Source organism: Drosophila sulfurigaster, chromosome 2L (genome assembly GCF_023558435.1).
Source record: "Drosophila sulfurigaster albostrigata strain 15112-1811.04 chromosome 2L, ASM2355843v2, whole genome shotgun sequence".
Classification (NCBI taxonomy): domain Eukaryota; kingdom Metazoa; phylum Arthropoda; class Insecta; order Diptera; family Drosophilidae; genus Drosophila; species Drosophila sulfurigaster.
Window position 1 is genome coordinate 18,216,447 of NC_084881.1, and position 14,844 is coordinate 18,231,290.

General features: G+C 42.8%; 2 protein-coding genes across 2 annotated transcripts; one reads left to right on the forward strand and one right to left on the reverse strand.

Moving 5' to 3' along the window:
• Nucleotides 1-16: 16 nt before the first annotated feature.
• LOC133840625 (acetylgalactosaminyl-O-glycosyl-glycoprotein beta-1,3-N-acetylglucosaminyltransferase-like) lies at nucleotides 17-7,665 on the reverse strand. The gene is made up of 4 exons (XM_062272564.1): nucleotides 6,808-7,665; nucleotides 2,257-2,814; nucleotides 1,863-2,174; nucleotides 17-1,517 (listed from the first exon to the last, which is right to left on the reverse strand). Exons 2-4 carry the CDS (start codon nucleotides 2,714-2,716, stop codon nucleotides 433-435), a joined length of 1,857 nt encoding a protein of 618 aa, XP_062128548.1. The 5' UTR covers nucleotides 2,717-2,814; nucleotides 6,808-7,665; the 3' UTR covers nucleotides 17-432.
• A 360-nt stretch (nucleotides 7,666-8,025) lies between these two features.
• On the forward strand, nucleotides 8,026-14,844 carry LOC133840617 (protein MON2 homolog). Its single transcript, XM_062272551.1, has 12 exons — nucleotides 8,026-8,392; nucleotides 8,649-8,780; nucleotides 8,834-9,379; nucleotides 9,438-10,042; nucleotides 10,101-10,531; nucleotides 10,593-11,308; nucleotides 11,370-11,708; nucleotides 11,769-12,413; nucleotides 12,474-12,655; nucleotides 12,717-13,823; nucleotides 13,884-13,966; nucleotides 14,025-14,844. The coding sequence occupies exons 1-12, from the start codon at nucleotides 8,267-8,269 to the stop codon at nucleotides 14,201-14,203; spliced, it is 5,091 nt and encodes a 1,696-aa protein (XP_062128535.1). The 5' UTR covers nucleotides 8,026-8,266; the 3' UTR covers nucleotides 14,204-14,844.

Genomic DNA, 14,844 nt, shown 5'->3' on the forward strand with positions numbered 1-14,844 from the left:
CTTCTAAAGATGTGTGTGTGTAGTTTTGTGTTGTGATACGTAGTGTAAGAATGTGTGGGTGTGTGTTGTGTTAGCATACTTATGACCACAATTATAGCTAGTTATCAGTTAAATAATGGCATTTATAATGCTAAAGTTAGACTACCAAACATAATTAAAATCATATCCGTATAGTACGCAGAGTACAACATTATATTGTTTGTGTATGTTTGTATTATATGTAACTCGAGAGTAGACATCTTCAGATCATTCAGATACATTCCTATTACTTAGAAACTAAAGTATCTCTAGTTGCTGCATTGTAGTAGCTGCCTTTTCTTATGTTGTTTTCTGTTAGTTATATTTTGTTTTGTTTTGTTTTTCTAAATCCATTGCTCTAAACATTTAACATACATATCATGTAGATGAAATTCACACCTTAAACCTAAAATACTATTTACACTTAGTGGTCTGGTCCAGCAACTTCTTCCACAGATCGAATTGCTCATTTGACTTGATCATGTGCACGCTGATCGCATTGCGGATATTGCACGGATTGAATGAGATGCGACGATTCACAAACTCATTCACATGCAGCCGCTCAATGCCCAGGCTTTGGGCTACAATGCCCGTGGTGAAGACATCCTCCAACTTCAGATAGACCGTCTTCAATGATCGCACATACAGATCGTGCACAATATCCCCGGTCATCACATAGGCAGGTCCTGTGGTGAACGATGGAAACACAGCCGCTGGGAACTGATCGGTTGACACATAGTATTTGGATTTCTTATTGCGTATTGGCTTCCATTTCTTGGCCAAACGGCCGAAGATGAGGCGCTTGTTCTTGTGCTTCTCCAGCTGCTTCACAAAATTCAACAACTTGGGCACATTGATGAACATATCATCGTCTGTCTTCAATATATACTGAGCATGATTGCAATGCTGATCCGCCCATTCCAGCGATGAGATTGTCTTCAGCGTCAGATTATTGTACGAGTCAATAAAGTTGCCCCTGATCAGATCGCCATACATATAATTCTCATCGGTGAGTGCTTGATTCACGGTCTCATTTGTGCCGCGACCCAACACAAATGCCATGCCAATGTCCCGACGAGTGCCATAATGTCCCCAGGTCTGTCTTATCGACATGCGTGCATCCGCATGTGTCTGTGCCGATGTGATCAGTATCAACATTCTGGTCTTGGTGCCATTCAGCGAACAAATGCGCTCCAGATCGATCTCTTCATTCAAATGTCCGCTCTCGTAGATCTTGTCGGTTGTGATGCCCTTGGATGGATCCACTGGAGTACTGGGAGCACTGGGCTTGCTTTTGGCTTTTGCCTTCGTTGCACGCACCAAGGGTGCTGGTGGCTTGGCTGGCGGCGACTTCTCTTTGGGTTCCGCTTGTGCCGCCTCATCCGGTTTGACTTGCATCACCGCATTGGAGGCAGCAGCTGGCGGCGCTGCCGCCGCATTATTGTTGTCCAGCAAATTAATTTGCAAGTCCTCCAGCAGGCCAGGCTGATTGGATTTATCTGCGCCAAAAAATGAAACGGAAATAAATTAATTGAAATACTTTTCTGGGTGGAAATTTAATATGATATCTATGAGAGCGTCAAGTGCGGGGTCAGCAAATTGTGCCGTTCCACGTTCCACGTTGCGTAATGTGTAAATGTGCAATCCAATATGGGACGTGAGCTTAGAGCAAACAACGTTGTACCGTTAGGAAAGATGATACTTGGTCTAGCTGGGCAATTAGCAAACAAACGAAATGACCTGATGCCTGACGCCTGACGCGTCGCCATCACACTCGCTGTTTAATCTGCTGTCTGTAGAACGCAACTTGGCACTCCCATTTTTGTTGTGGTTGTTATACAAACCCGTACGCTGTTCGCTGGGCAGCACAGCGGAGGCGGCAACACCAGCTCCACTTCCAGCACCAGCTCCAGCTCCAGCTGTGTTGCTGCTGTTCGATGTCATGTTCTTCAGTATCTTATCGGCATTCTCAATGAACTTTTGCAAATTAGAAGTTGGTATCATAAGAATCTCCGCATCCGAAGGCGACTGTTGTTGTTGCTGCAGCTGTTGCTGCTGCTGTTGTTGTTGTTGCTGTGGTGACGCATTTGCTGATGTGCCAACTGATTGCTTAACAGTCTCGCTATTATTATTATTGCCATTGCTATTGATATTGCCTAGAACAATTAAGAGTATATAAGTATATAGTATAGTATTGCACTCATTGCCAATTAGCAATATTGTGCATAACGCACTCACCTGTCAGCGCATCAATACCTTGCACATATTGCTGCTCTTCGAGCATTTCATCGGCCACATTAGGCGACTGTTCGCTGCCCGCCATCGGACTCGCGCCGGCAGCTCCACCGTCCAGCAGCGCATCCTCATCGATGGTGGGCAATCGATGCTGTGGCGGCTGCGGTGGTCTTCTGTGTTGCTGCTGCTGCTGCTGCTGCTCATGTTGCCGCGCCTTGGCAATGCTCGGCTCCTCGGCCACAACGGCTGATAGGCTCGCATCGCCAGTGTTATTCAATGTACCTCCTCCTCCAATCAGTTGCTGGGGTGTGGGAGGAGGCACCGCCGGGGCATGAATATGCGTGGGCGTCAGTGTTGTTGTTGTGGAGTATGATGCATAGATGAAGATGGTGAGTATCACGACGATTAAGACGAGCAGAAATCGCAGAATGCGAGTATTATGCAAACTTCCAACTGCCGCCATTTTGATCCTGTTTATTTATTAACAATCTCCAATTTCAAATCTTTGATTCGTTGAGTATTTCGTTCAAGTATTTAATTTTCTGTGTCTTTTTCTGTATACTGCAAGCAAAGATAAACAAGAAATTGTAGTCATATTTTGCGAGACCCATTCTGTGTAATAATATAATAGAACCGAATGGTTTATTCATAAAATGTATAAGCAAATGTATAAGCGCGATTGTGCCTGAGGGTTATTGTTCATAGCAGAGAATGCTGGAGAATTGCTGATATTAGATATGCTCAAATGAGAGAGAGAGTGAATAGAGCACGGAAATGCTGCGTAGCTAATCAGAAAAGTCGGGAGTTCAAGTCAACAATGCCAATGAGACTTCAGAATATTTATAACAAAAAAACCTTAAAGAAAGAATTTGTATTCCAATTCAAATTTAAAGAATTTAAGAAAAAATATTTATAATTATCCATAAGAAAAAATACTTTTAAGAAAGTATTAATATTCTACTTCCAATTAAAGTTATTTTATGAAAATATTTATAATTAAACAATCTATTGCTAGCAGTTCAAAATTTAAAAAATAATCTGATTAAAATAAATAATATTAAAAAAAATATTTTAAAATTAATTTTTAAATGTATAAATGATATATTCTCCTAGCTGCATCAAACATAACTATTTTTTTAATATTCAATCACCACACCAATTATAAAAAAAAAAACAAGTTTCTAATTAAATGAAAATTGTTAAAGCAGAATATTACTGCTATTCGAATTGCTGAATAAAACGAAAACCATTCCCCATTTTAATAGCTAATCATTTTGAATATTATTAAAATATAAATAGAGAGATTACTAGGACTTAAACCGAAGGCCATTCGTTGGCCTTCTGCATTTGAGTCACTGCCATAAAATCGTTATTTCTTTCATGCATTCAATAAACAAATTAAATGCTGTCTCTCTGACACATTTGCACACACAAATTATGACTCTTTATTTAGCCACTTTCAATGGAAACGGGACGTAAAGTGATCTATTCACAGCCCCGCTATTGGCCTTATATAATGTGGCCAAAACAACGATCGATCAATTGCTTCAATAATATACAAAACACGTAGCTGAGCTGATGGAGGCGGCGGCATGGAGAGTAAATAAATAATTTGGGCTAAAGAGTCACAAAGAGACACGTTGCAGATGAAGCATGAATGTTGTTCTGGGCATGCTAATGAACTGGACAAACGTGAAGAGTGGGAATACACAATCGAGTCCAGCATCCAGAGCCGTTGTTGTCAGCAAACTCTTTTGTATGCTACAATGTCTTCCATAAGGTAGTAGACAACAGCTTGATGCCAACACATTCTTGACCCGATTTGCTGATGGAAAGAACGCGAGTACTTGATGAAACCGCCTTCGCAAAAAACCCACAAAAAAAACCAAAATAAAAAAGAAAAAACCACTTGGCGTCTGACCACTTGACTTGAATCGACCCACATACTCGACAAAAGTCTAGTAGACACGGCAATAGAACATTGAATAGCTCTTGAAGCTGTACCTTTTAATCGATTGTCGATCGCAAGCAATGAGTGTTGCGTTCTTATCACAACAATACTTCTGACAAGCCACTGAAACTTGAGGCGGATGGATTTATAGCATTAAGAGTTGAGTAGAAGCTACTTCAATTCTTGGAAATTTGTGCAAAGGGTTCTTTTTTTTTAAACCCAAATGCACAAAGATATTTACTTAAAGCTTATCAACAGAGCCAAAGTTTAAGTGTCAACTTAACTTTATTAACGATTTTTATTGACAACTTTTCGCTTATTTGATTAGTTCGATAAATTCTAAGACCTTTACCCGTATCAATTTTCCCAATTTTGTGATAAATTTAAATTTATAGAGTTTGCTCTATAAATTCAAGATAAATTGAAAGCTTATCAGCGTACGTAATTTAATTGAATTGATGGATTCGAAAAGTCATATCAAATTAGTTCTCATTGGGTATATTACTATGTGTAATTGCTGGGGACATTCCAATCAGAATCTATAAGATTCCTTGAAAATTAATTTTGATAAATGTTATCGGACATGCTTCCCACATAGTGAAATATGCTGGAGGGGCGAACTGGACAATTTTATCTAATCAAGAGCTAATTAAAACAGAGAACTGAGGAAAATCAAATAAAAATAGATACATACAATTACTTTTACATACAACACTAATTAAAAATGCACTACTATTAAATAAATAAATTATTTTCTGACGATAAAAGCGAAAGAACTCATTCACAAAATAATAAACGTCTATCTTATCAATCAATAAAACGTATCTTCAGACTAATCATTTTTACTGCCAAACATCAAGGTTATACGCAAAACAAAACAAGCGATTCTAATGAAAAACAATTTCGATAAGATCTGCAAAGATTCTTGAGTGCTTTCGAGATATAAAAATATATATACAGTAGTAGTATTTTTAGTGTGTGTTATCGCCAAGTTATTTGACTACAGTCTTCTTGACGAGATTTACGCGATCCTTGACGCAATTCTGCAACTTATCGCACATCTCACTGAAGATGAAACTAATCATGCCATTTGATGTGTTTGTGATGTGTCTTTGGTATTGGAGACCGCAGCGTGACGCATGGAAACTGAAACCCTAAAAGTCTAGACTCTTTACTAACGAAAGCGAAAGCTATAGCGCGTTATCAGCTAAATTTATTGCTGCTTTAACTGCTTTTATTGCTGCTCTCCAAGAGCTTATCAGAAGTGACTCATCATCTCGCTCAGCTTATCGATCTCTGCTGATAAAGAGCACAGCATTGAGTTACCTGTGTTTTGATTAGTTGAACAAATGTTAATGTAATCAATACTACGTTTCCCGCTTAAGTCGACAAGTGTGCAACACCATTTGCCACATTTACTAATTTGCGGCTTATCAGCTAAATGCCACACTCAGGAAACTGACACACACATAAACTGTAGTAATTTATCTACACATAGCATACAAAATATATTTTTAACACATTTCGGTGCTCGCATAATTAAAGGCGGATAAGCAAAGCATTTTGTTTTATTGTTTCCAAGGAATTTTCACGAGGTTTTTGAATTCTGAAATAACTATTTACTTTGTTTTGTAGGGAAGGGCAAATTTGTATTTTTAAACTTGAAAGTAGAGTAACTTATATATTTATTTATATATTTATTATTTTAGGAAAAACACTGCCTATCTTTTATTTTAATTTAAACAAATATTTAATTTGAAACGTATTATTGTTACAAATCAAATTAAAATTAATTTCTTTCCAAAATACTAATAATATATTATTGCACTTCTACTTATAATTTTAGATTTTGTTTAAATAGAAATTATACATCTTTCGCTTATTAGTTAGGACGATTACACGTGTTTGCTCTTAAATAGGCTGCTGAGCTGTTAAAAATGAACAAATACAATTGCAACACTGTGATAATAAGTGTTGGAGTTGGAGTAGGTGAATAAATCGAGGCTATGCGAACTTGGGAAATATTTAGTAAAGTTTGAACCCTGGGCTACGTACAATGAACCGCAGCAGCGCAGATAATCGTCGGTTATGCCGAGTATAAAACGGGTTTTAGACCCAAAAAACCAAACCAAAAAAAAAAAAAAAAAAAATTTGTGTGGTTCAAACATCGTTGCTATCAATCAAAGTCGCATCATAGCGAGGCAAAAGAGACTTAAAGAGTTGAAGAGGGCGTTGACCAGCTTCATAGATGGATATATCCATGAGATAGCAGCTGATCATCAGCTGAGTTAACACGTGTGTGTGTGTGTGTGTGTGTTGGCCAAGTTACTTCCGTCTGTCGGACTAATGAAACCTTCGCTTTGCTCGTAATACGCATGTGGAATTTAGCAATAATCGTGCGCTTAAAAAAAACTATTGCTCAATGTTTTTTGAGCAACCACACTATGGTTATATGTTATGTTAATAATTTAACAACAACAAAAGAGTGAAAAACAAAATCAAAATCAACACAGTCATCGCATTGCATTGCGGCTTTTTAGACAATCATTTGGGACACAACAACAAAAAATTACAAAAAAAAGAGACTCTCTAACTAAACTCACCTGCAGCTTTTAGTCGCAGCTTCGTCGTCGACAACTTGACGAGTAAATTTGTTAATTGAAGCAGCGGCAGCGACGTCGACGGCGCCGTTAGCCTGAAGACAGCGACAAAGTCGTTGGTGATGAGACTTTGGCTTTGGCTATGCTTGTTTTAGCTGTGTTGGCTGTGGCTATTGTTGGACCAGGGTCAAGCATAATTACTAGATGGGGGGCTGCCTGGCCTGGCCGTTTGTCTTATTATTGGTTTATTTTTAGTGTTTGTTCATAATTAATTTACGTTTGTTGACAATAGTTCAAGCGCCACCGACAATGATAAGTTGCTGCACACACACACACGCGCACACAGTAGCAAACAAATACACTCCAGGTGCTTTTTTGGCCTGTTGTCGCCTCGCCTTGGGAGAGCCTGAGCGTATATTGTTAGCCTTTAGCACAGTTATAACGTCATTGGAGACATTAGCTGCTGCTGCTGTTTCCTCACATTAGTCATGCACACTATAGGCAGGTTTAAAAACAGACTATGCGTTTATTTCTGGCCAATAATATTATACTAATACACATGCGTGTATGCAAAGGTTTCGGGTTTTTTTCTTTCTTTCTTGCTCAGTTACTTGACTGCTGCTGCTGCTTTTTTTGCATTGGTTGTTGCTGCGCGACGATGGATTGCAGTTTATTACATCGCCAAAGTGTTATGTACTTTATTATCGCGAGCACGTATGCAATTTAATGCCTCGGTATTTGGGATTTTAATCTCATTAAAATTAATCTCGAAATACACTTTTTGTTTACTCCGCGCGAGCGAACGTGAACGGGTGCGAATCGGCCGTCTTCGTCCGTCAGTCGTTTTACACTTCTGCTTCTTTTCTCTAATAATGATAGTCACCCTGTTATAGCGATAACTGCAGTCTGTAAATTTATCGCTGTTGCGCGATGTTATTAACAGCAAACTGTAATTGTTACTGCGAACTGAGATTTTATAACAGATTGACAAGATGAAACTAATTAATAGTAATAATTAATTAACTTAAGTTATTTTTAGTGGAACACGTGTTGGACTCTTAGCAATTAAGATAGTAATTTTAAATATGTGTGCCACCAACTGGTTCCTCAAACGGAGCGAATGTTAATTGTAGAACAGTTGCACAACTGTTGGCACGTGCGAACGCGAGCGCCCGCAATTGCGTTTATCGAGAAATTGTGTACGTCAGCTGCAGCTGTCAATAAGAGCGATTCACAAAAATTTTCAACAACCAAGAATTTGTTATTGTGCGTGTTTTGCGGAAATTGACTGCTGCAATCGCGTCATCATAAGCGTAAAGTGGCATTAAACGCATGGAAAACACATCGTTGTTGTTATTTAAATGTTGCATGCATGTAATGCACTAAGTGTCGTACGTTCAACAAGGAGCAAGGAGCAGCTGAAGCTGAAAACCAACAAAACCAACACACCGAACGCATAACTATGTCATTTGTGGGTGGAGGGGTGGTGGGCGGAGGCACTGATGTGCATAAATTTGTTGAGGCGCTGCAGGCAGATTTTAAGACGCTCTCACTGGAAACAAAGAAGAAGTATCCGCAAATAAAAGAGGTAAGTCAGGGTCATGTACTCAGCTGACGTGTGCATCATTGCCTTCTTTCTAATTGCGGCAATTTGTCATGCGGCCAAAAGTGGGTGGTGAGAAGAGAGCAGGTGGGTGGCCGACGCCTCTTATGGGGTGGAGGGGTGGTGTTGGTCTGCGCAACGCAATTATGAAATTGATAGCAAACGCCGGCACAAAGCGGAAATAAAATTGATTTTATGACAATTACATTAATTGAATTGGTTGTGCATTGCAATTTTGCAGGCATGCGAGGAGGCGATTGCCAAGCTCGCCACCGCGGGCAGCAGCCAACAAAACTCGGTGTATTACACCGTCAATCAGATACTCTATCCGCTTGTTCAGGGGTGCGAAACCAAAGACTTGAAAATCATCAAGGTGAGTGACTCATCATCATAGCAATGGCAATCAAGTAATGTCTTTGTTTGTAGTTCTGCCTCGGCATGATGCAACGTCTTATCACCCAGCAAGTGGTGGATCAAAAGGGAGCTCTCTACATTACAAATGCACTGTGGACACTCATGGAGCACAACATCGAAGAGGTGAAGGTGTTGCAGACAGTCACGCTGCTGTTAACCACAAATCTTGTGGTGCATGGCGACACTTTAGCTAAGGCGCTGGTGCTTTGCTTTCGTCTGCACTACACCAAGAATTCCACCATTGTGAACACAGCGGGGGCGACGATAAGACAGTTGGTGTCGCTGGTCTTTGAGCGCGTCTATCTTGAAAAAGATTCGGTGCCCAGCTTGCAACAACAACAGCAGCAGCAACAACAGCTACCGGATGCCGATGGTTCAAATAGTTCGCAGGATGGCCAAACGTTTGCATTGGATGCATTTCGGCTGTTTCAGGATCTGGTGCAACTGGTGAATGCCGAGCAGCCTTATTGGCTTGTTGGCATCACTGAGATGACGCGTCCCTTTGGCTTGGAGCTGCTCGAAGCGGTGCTCAGCAATTTTAGCGCCGTGTTCCACGAGGTAAGTAAACTGTTTTCTCAGTAATTCGAATTCTAATTCTTCTCCTGTGTTGTTATAGAATCAGGATTTTCGCATGCTGCTGAAGGAGCGCGTCTGCGCCTTGGTTATCAAGCTGTTCTCGCCCAATGTAAAGCATCGCCAGCTGCCGCCTTCCAGCAACAACGGCACCGCAGCTGTGCCAGCTGAAAAGCCATACTTCCCCATAAGCATGCGGCTGTTGCGTCTGGTGGCGATACTTATACAAAAGTATCACACAATTCTTGTAACGGAATGCGAGATCTTCTTGTCGCTGATCATCAAGTTTCTGGATCCCGACAAGCCGCATTGGCAGCGTGCCTTGGCTTTGGAGGTCATACACAAGTTGGTTACACGCTCCACGCTCATTGCGTTCTTCTGTCTGTCGTACGATCTGAAGAATCATGCCACACACATCATACACGATATGATTGCCGCCATGGGCAGCTATGTGCGTTACTCGCTGATCAATGCGTCCGCTGTGCTGAGCAATGGTGGTGGACAGCAGCTGCCCGGCGGGGCTGGACAACAGCCCAGCACATTGGCAGCGCTGGCAAGTGGTGGCAGTAATCAGTGTGGCTTCATGTTTCGAGGCGCTTATCTGCCACTAGTGGCCACCTTTGCGCCCGGCGTATCCAAGGCAGTTTAGTAAGTAGCTTGCACCTAGCACACATTTAATTACTTTGCTAACTAACTGCCCTTTTAGCTTGGAGTTGCTGGACAAAGTGGATGCGCCAAATATACCCGATAGCTATGGCATTTCGCTGGCCTATGCCATACTGCTGGACATGACGCGTTCTATTGGCGGCGTCATACAGCGTACACCGGAGCTGCATCCCACCCACAATACGGCTATTGTTAGCGAGGAGGAGCACAAGCCGCTCTGTTTACAGCTGGTGAACTCCAGCTGGTCTGGACTATTGAGCGCTTTTATTCCACTGGTGGAAACATCGATCGATGAGGCGACCACCGAGAACATACTGAAGGCCATGCAAAACTATGCAGCATTGTGCGGCATGTTGGATCAATTGCAGCCGCGAGATGCTTTCATTATGGCCATGTGTCGCGCCTCCTTTCCGCCACACTACGCCATGTCCATATTTGCCAACAATTCGCAGACCGATGCGGATTTGCGTTGTAAGTGAATGCTAATAAGTGAATCCGATATTTAATTTATGTTTTCTATGTAATTTTGCAGGTCACACGCGCAGCGGCAGCCAGGATCTGAGCAGTCAGTTCATCAACAGCTGCAACGCGGATGGCGGCGATTTTCGTCCCCAAATTGTGGCAGTTGGAACACCATTGCCCAGCGCCTCGTTGCCACACAGTGTGATGCAGGCACCTGTTATGCTGACCAATAAGAATCTGCAGTGCATGCGTGCGATTTTATTGCTGGCCCACAACAATGGCAGCATCCTGGGCACCTCGTGGCACATTGTGCTGCAAACGCTCCAGCATTTGGTTTGGATATTGGGACTGAAGCCCTCCACGGGCGGCAGTTTGCAGGCGATGCCCAAACCAGCCGTGGATTCCAATGTGGGCATTCAAACAGCAGTGATGGCTGATTTGCCAGTGCTGTCGCAAATGATTGGCCAGCTGTTTGAGTCGAGTCAGTATTTGGACGATGTGGCGCTACATCATCTGATCGATGCATTGTGCAAGCTCTCGCACGAAGCCATGGAACTGGCCTATGCCAATCGGGAGCCATCGCTGTTTGCGGTGGCGAAGCTCATGGAAACGGGATTGGTGAATATGCCACGAATTGAGGTGTTATGGAGACCGCTTACCAATCATCTGCTGGAGGTGTGCCAGCATCGTCATATACGCATGCGGGAATGGGGCGTGGAGGCCATAACGTATTTAGTGAAGTCTGCGCTGCAATTCAAGCACAAGCAGCCGCTCAAGGAGAATATAGTGAGTACTTGCAAAGTTATCTACAAAAAACTTTGAAAATTAAATGCTTTATTGCTTCCAGGAACTGCAAACTATGTTGCTGAGTCCACTCTCGGAGCTGTCAACTGTGCTGCATGCAGATGTGCGTCAACGCCAGCTAGATTGCGTGTTGCAGATTCTTAATACAGCCGGAGAGATACTCTCGTTTGGCTGGCCAGCCATCATTGAGATCATTGGCGCTGTAAATGATCATCATGGCGAGCCGTTGATACGCACTGCATTCCAGTGTCTGCAGCTGGTCATCACCGACTTTCTGACCGTAATGCCTTGGCGCTGCCTACCACTTTGCATCAGCACAGCCGCCAAGTTTGGCTCGCAAACGCAGGAGCTGAATATCTCGTTGACAGCCATTGGTCTGATGGTAAATTAGAAAACAATAATTTGTGAATTCTTTTTATTGAAGTATACTATTTATTTGCAGTGGAATATCTCGGACTTTTTCAATCAAAATCAAGACAAACTTATGTCCACGCAACTGGAAGATGTGACTATATTGCCCGACTTTCCGGGCACCGTTAAAATGCCGCAATTCGACAAGCTGTGGATGTGCTTGTATGCCAAGCTGGGTGAACTCTGCGTGGATCTGCGACCAGCTGTGCGCAAGTCTGCCGGCCAAACTCTGTTCTCCACAATTGCGGCGCATGGCAGTCTGTTGAATCCACCCACATGGCAGGCGCTTGTGTGGCAGGTGCTTTTCCCACTCTTGGACAATGTGCGCGCTCTCAGCAGCTCGGCCAGCAACGAGAAGGTCGATGCTAGTGGTAACATTCTCATCCATCATTCACGCAATACGGCACAGAAGCAATGGGCTGAAACGCAGGTGCTGACGCTCTCTGGCGTCTGTCGAGTGTTTAACACCAAGCGCGAGTTGCTGCAGATGCTGGGCGACTTTGAGCGTGCCTGGTCGTTGATACTTGAGTTCATACAAAATGCGGCACTCAGCAAGAATGGTGAAGTGTCCTTGGCTGCACTCAAATCGCTGCAGGAGATCATGTATCACAATAGCACGGAGCGTGCGCTGAAAGATGCACAAACGGCACAGCAGCAGGACGACGAAATCTGGACTGTAAGTACCAAATTGCGTTGTTGTTAGCATTTTTATGGAACTAACATAATATCTTTTTAGATTGCCTGGAACATTTGGCTAAGCATTGGCATGGAGAGCACTAAGATGTCGGCGACATCAAGACAACTGTCTTCTGGTGGCAACGCTGGCGACAGCCAAGAGGACTTTTACATTCCCAGTCAGGCTTTTCTCACGGCGCTCATACAAATCTTCCCTGCCATCTTCCAGCACATTCAAGTCAGGTGCGACTGCAAACCTCTCACGTCCCACATTTAATTGTTAATCATTATATTGCTCTTGCAGATTCAGTGCCTCCGATTTTGACAAGTTCTGCACGGTGCTAACGAACGCAGTTTGCATTCCCGTGCAAACAGATGCGGTTCCTTACATTATGTCCACGGTGTCCGATACGCTGCTGACGCCACTGCATGATGGTATATTGGAGTGCATGGAACTGATACAGAAAGAGGCAACGCGAGCAGATTCGGACCCCAGCATACGCCAACTGATACCCGCCATCTTTCGCCAGCTGCTGATCTTCAGCAAGTTTGCCTGTGCACCGCCCACTTTTCAGCAGAGTGTCGAGCACAACAAGTATGGCAAACCGAGTGCTCATTATGCCAACAATGCATCCATTGAGGTGGTTAGCATGAATTACATTCCATTCGGCGAGAAGTCCATCAGTATTTGCGTCAAGTTGTATCAGAGCACTGCCACCGAGGAATCGGTGGTGCAGGAGCAGATACTACACGACATTGTCAAGGCGTTGCGTACTCCGCTAGCGATGAAGTACAAGTGTCTGTCGTCGAGCACCTGGAAGCTGGCCATCTCCAGTCTAATCACTGTGCTGCACACGGGCTTGAAGGTGGCGCGAGTGAAGCCTCAGCATTTCAACAGTCTTTGGGATGATTTGGCTGACACATTGGACAAGTTTCTGTTTCCCGTCAGCGTGTGCACCATCGAGGATCGCGGCCTAGAGGAGATTGTGCTAGATGAGACCATTGATTGCCAAGTGATTGAGCTGCTGCGCGACGAAGTGTTGCCGTTTGCTCACGAAATGCCGCATCAGTTTATTATGCAAATTGTCGTGCTGCTCAACAAGGGCTCCATACACTCGGCGTCCGACAGCAACATCTGTTATGAATCGGATTGGAAGTTGCGCGAAATCTTTGCCAAAACTTGTTTTGAAACGTTGCTGCAGTTCTCTCTTCTGGAGGATCAGACCAGCGTCACAGCTAGCAACAATAATCGCCTTAATGCTAATCTACTAACTGCTGCTGGCGCCGGCGGCAATGTCAGCAAGGATTTTGCCGGCCGCTTGGCGGTCACTGCGTTGCTGCATCGCTTCCAGGAGGTCCTCAAGCGGTTCAATGATGACGAACGCCAGAGTGGCAAATGTCCGCTGCCCAGGTGAGTCTGAAACTGTAAATTGAAAAGGCATTTCAACTTGAATTTAATGTATTTCTGCAGATTCAGGCTGTCGGAAATATCTTTTGTGCTTAAGGCAATCGCTACGCTAGTGGTGTCCATGAAGAAGGCGCCAGCATCCAAAGGTAAGTAAGCTTCATCTAAAAACCTTCAAAATCGTTAACTTTCTGTTTGATTTTGCAGTCAATAAGCCCGCCTGGGATCTGCTCATAGGACTGTATCCTTATCTGGTCGACTGCACCACAACCACGTCGCCGGAGGTGTCGCGATCGCTGCGCGAAGCGCTGCTGCAGTATACGGATCTGTTGCAAGCACCTCGCACCTCCAATGACAATGCAATACAATCGAATGGTCAGCAGTGAGAATATGCATAAAGCCAGCCAACCAGCCAACGGAAGCGAATCGTTTTTAATTGTTTAAGCCAATTGTCCTTTTGAATATATATATATACATACACTTATCTAATATTTACATATTTATTTTAATGTGCATAATTTAATATTGTTATCACTTTTACCCCTGCGCTATCCCTCCCTATATTATAACATAACATATATATGTATTTGTATAATTATTATTATTATTACTATTGTAGTGGTACAGCTAATAAGACCTAAGTATATATGTATGTGTGGTATTATCTATCTTGAAACGTGGACTACAAACATCTCAAGAAACACATTGCTGTCAAGAGCTTTACAGCTTGATAAGATAAGTTACCCAAAGCGAACCTCGTTAACCTATAATGCGGCTATCGCAACAGCAGCCAAAAAGAAAAACAATATATATTTCTTTAGTACCTTTTCGCTGTTCACTGATAACGATAACGATATGATATGATACGATAACTACTTATGAGCTATGCGTGTAGCACATTTTAAACAAACCTACCTAGAAATGAAATAGACTTGCGTGTTATCTGAATCAAATACGACTATACTTAACCATGATGCAACAACTTTGTAGTGACGTTTTTAAATAAAGCAAAATTATTATTATTACG

What these genes read in the sequence shown, in the direction of transcription:
- LOC133840617 (XM_062272551.1), top strand. Translation starts at nt 8,267, where the DNA reads ATGTCATTTGTGGGTGGAGGGGTGGTGGGCGGAGGCACTGATGTGCAT. An exon ending in AAGACTTGAAAATCATCAAG is followed by an intron (nt 8,781 to 8,833) that starts GTGAGTGACTCA and finishes CTTTGTTTGTAG; the next exon opens with TTCTGCCTCGGCATGATGCA. An exon ending in TGACAGCCATTGGTCTGATG is followed by an intron (nt 11,709 to 11,768) that starts GTAAATTAGAAA and finishes ATTTATTTGCAG; the next exon opens with TGGAATATCTCGGACTTTTT.
- LOC133840625 (XM_062272564.1), bottom strand. Translation starts at nt 2,716, where the DNA reads ATGGCGGCAGTTGGAAGTTTGCATAATACTCGCATTCTGCGATTTCTG. An exon ending in AGGTATTGATGCGCTGACAG is followed by an intron (nt 2,175 to 2,256) that starts GTGAGTGCGTTA and finishes TAATTGTTCTAG; the next exon opens with GCAATATCAATAGCAATGGC. An exon ending in GCCCAGCGAACAGCGTACGG is followed by an intron (nt 1,518 to 1,862) that starts GTTTGTATAACA and finishes TTTTTGGCGCAG; the next exon opens with ATAAATCCAATCAGCCTGGC.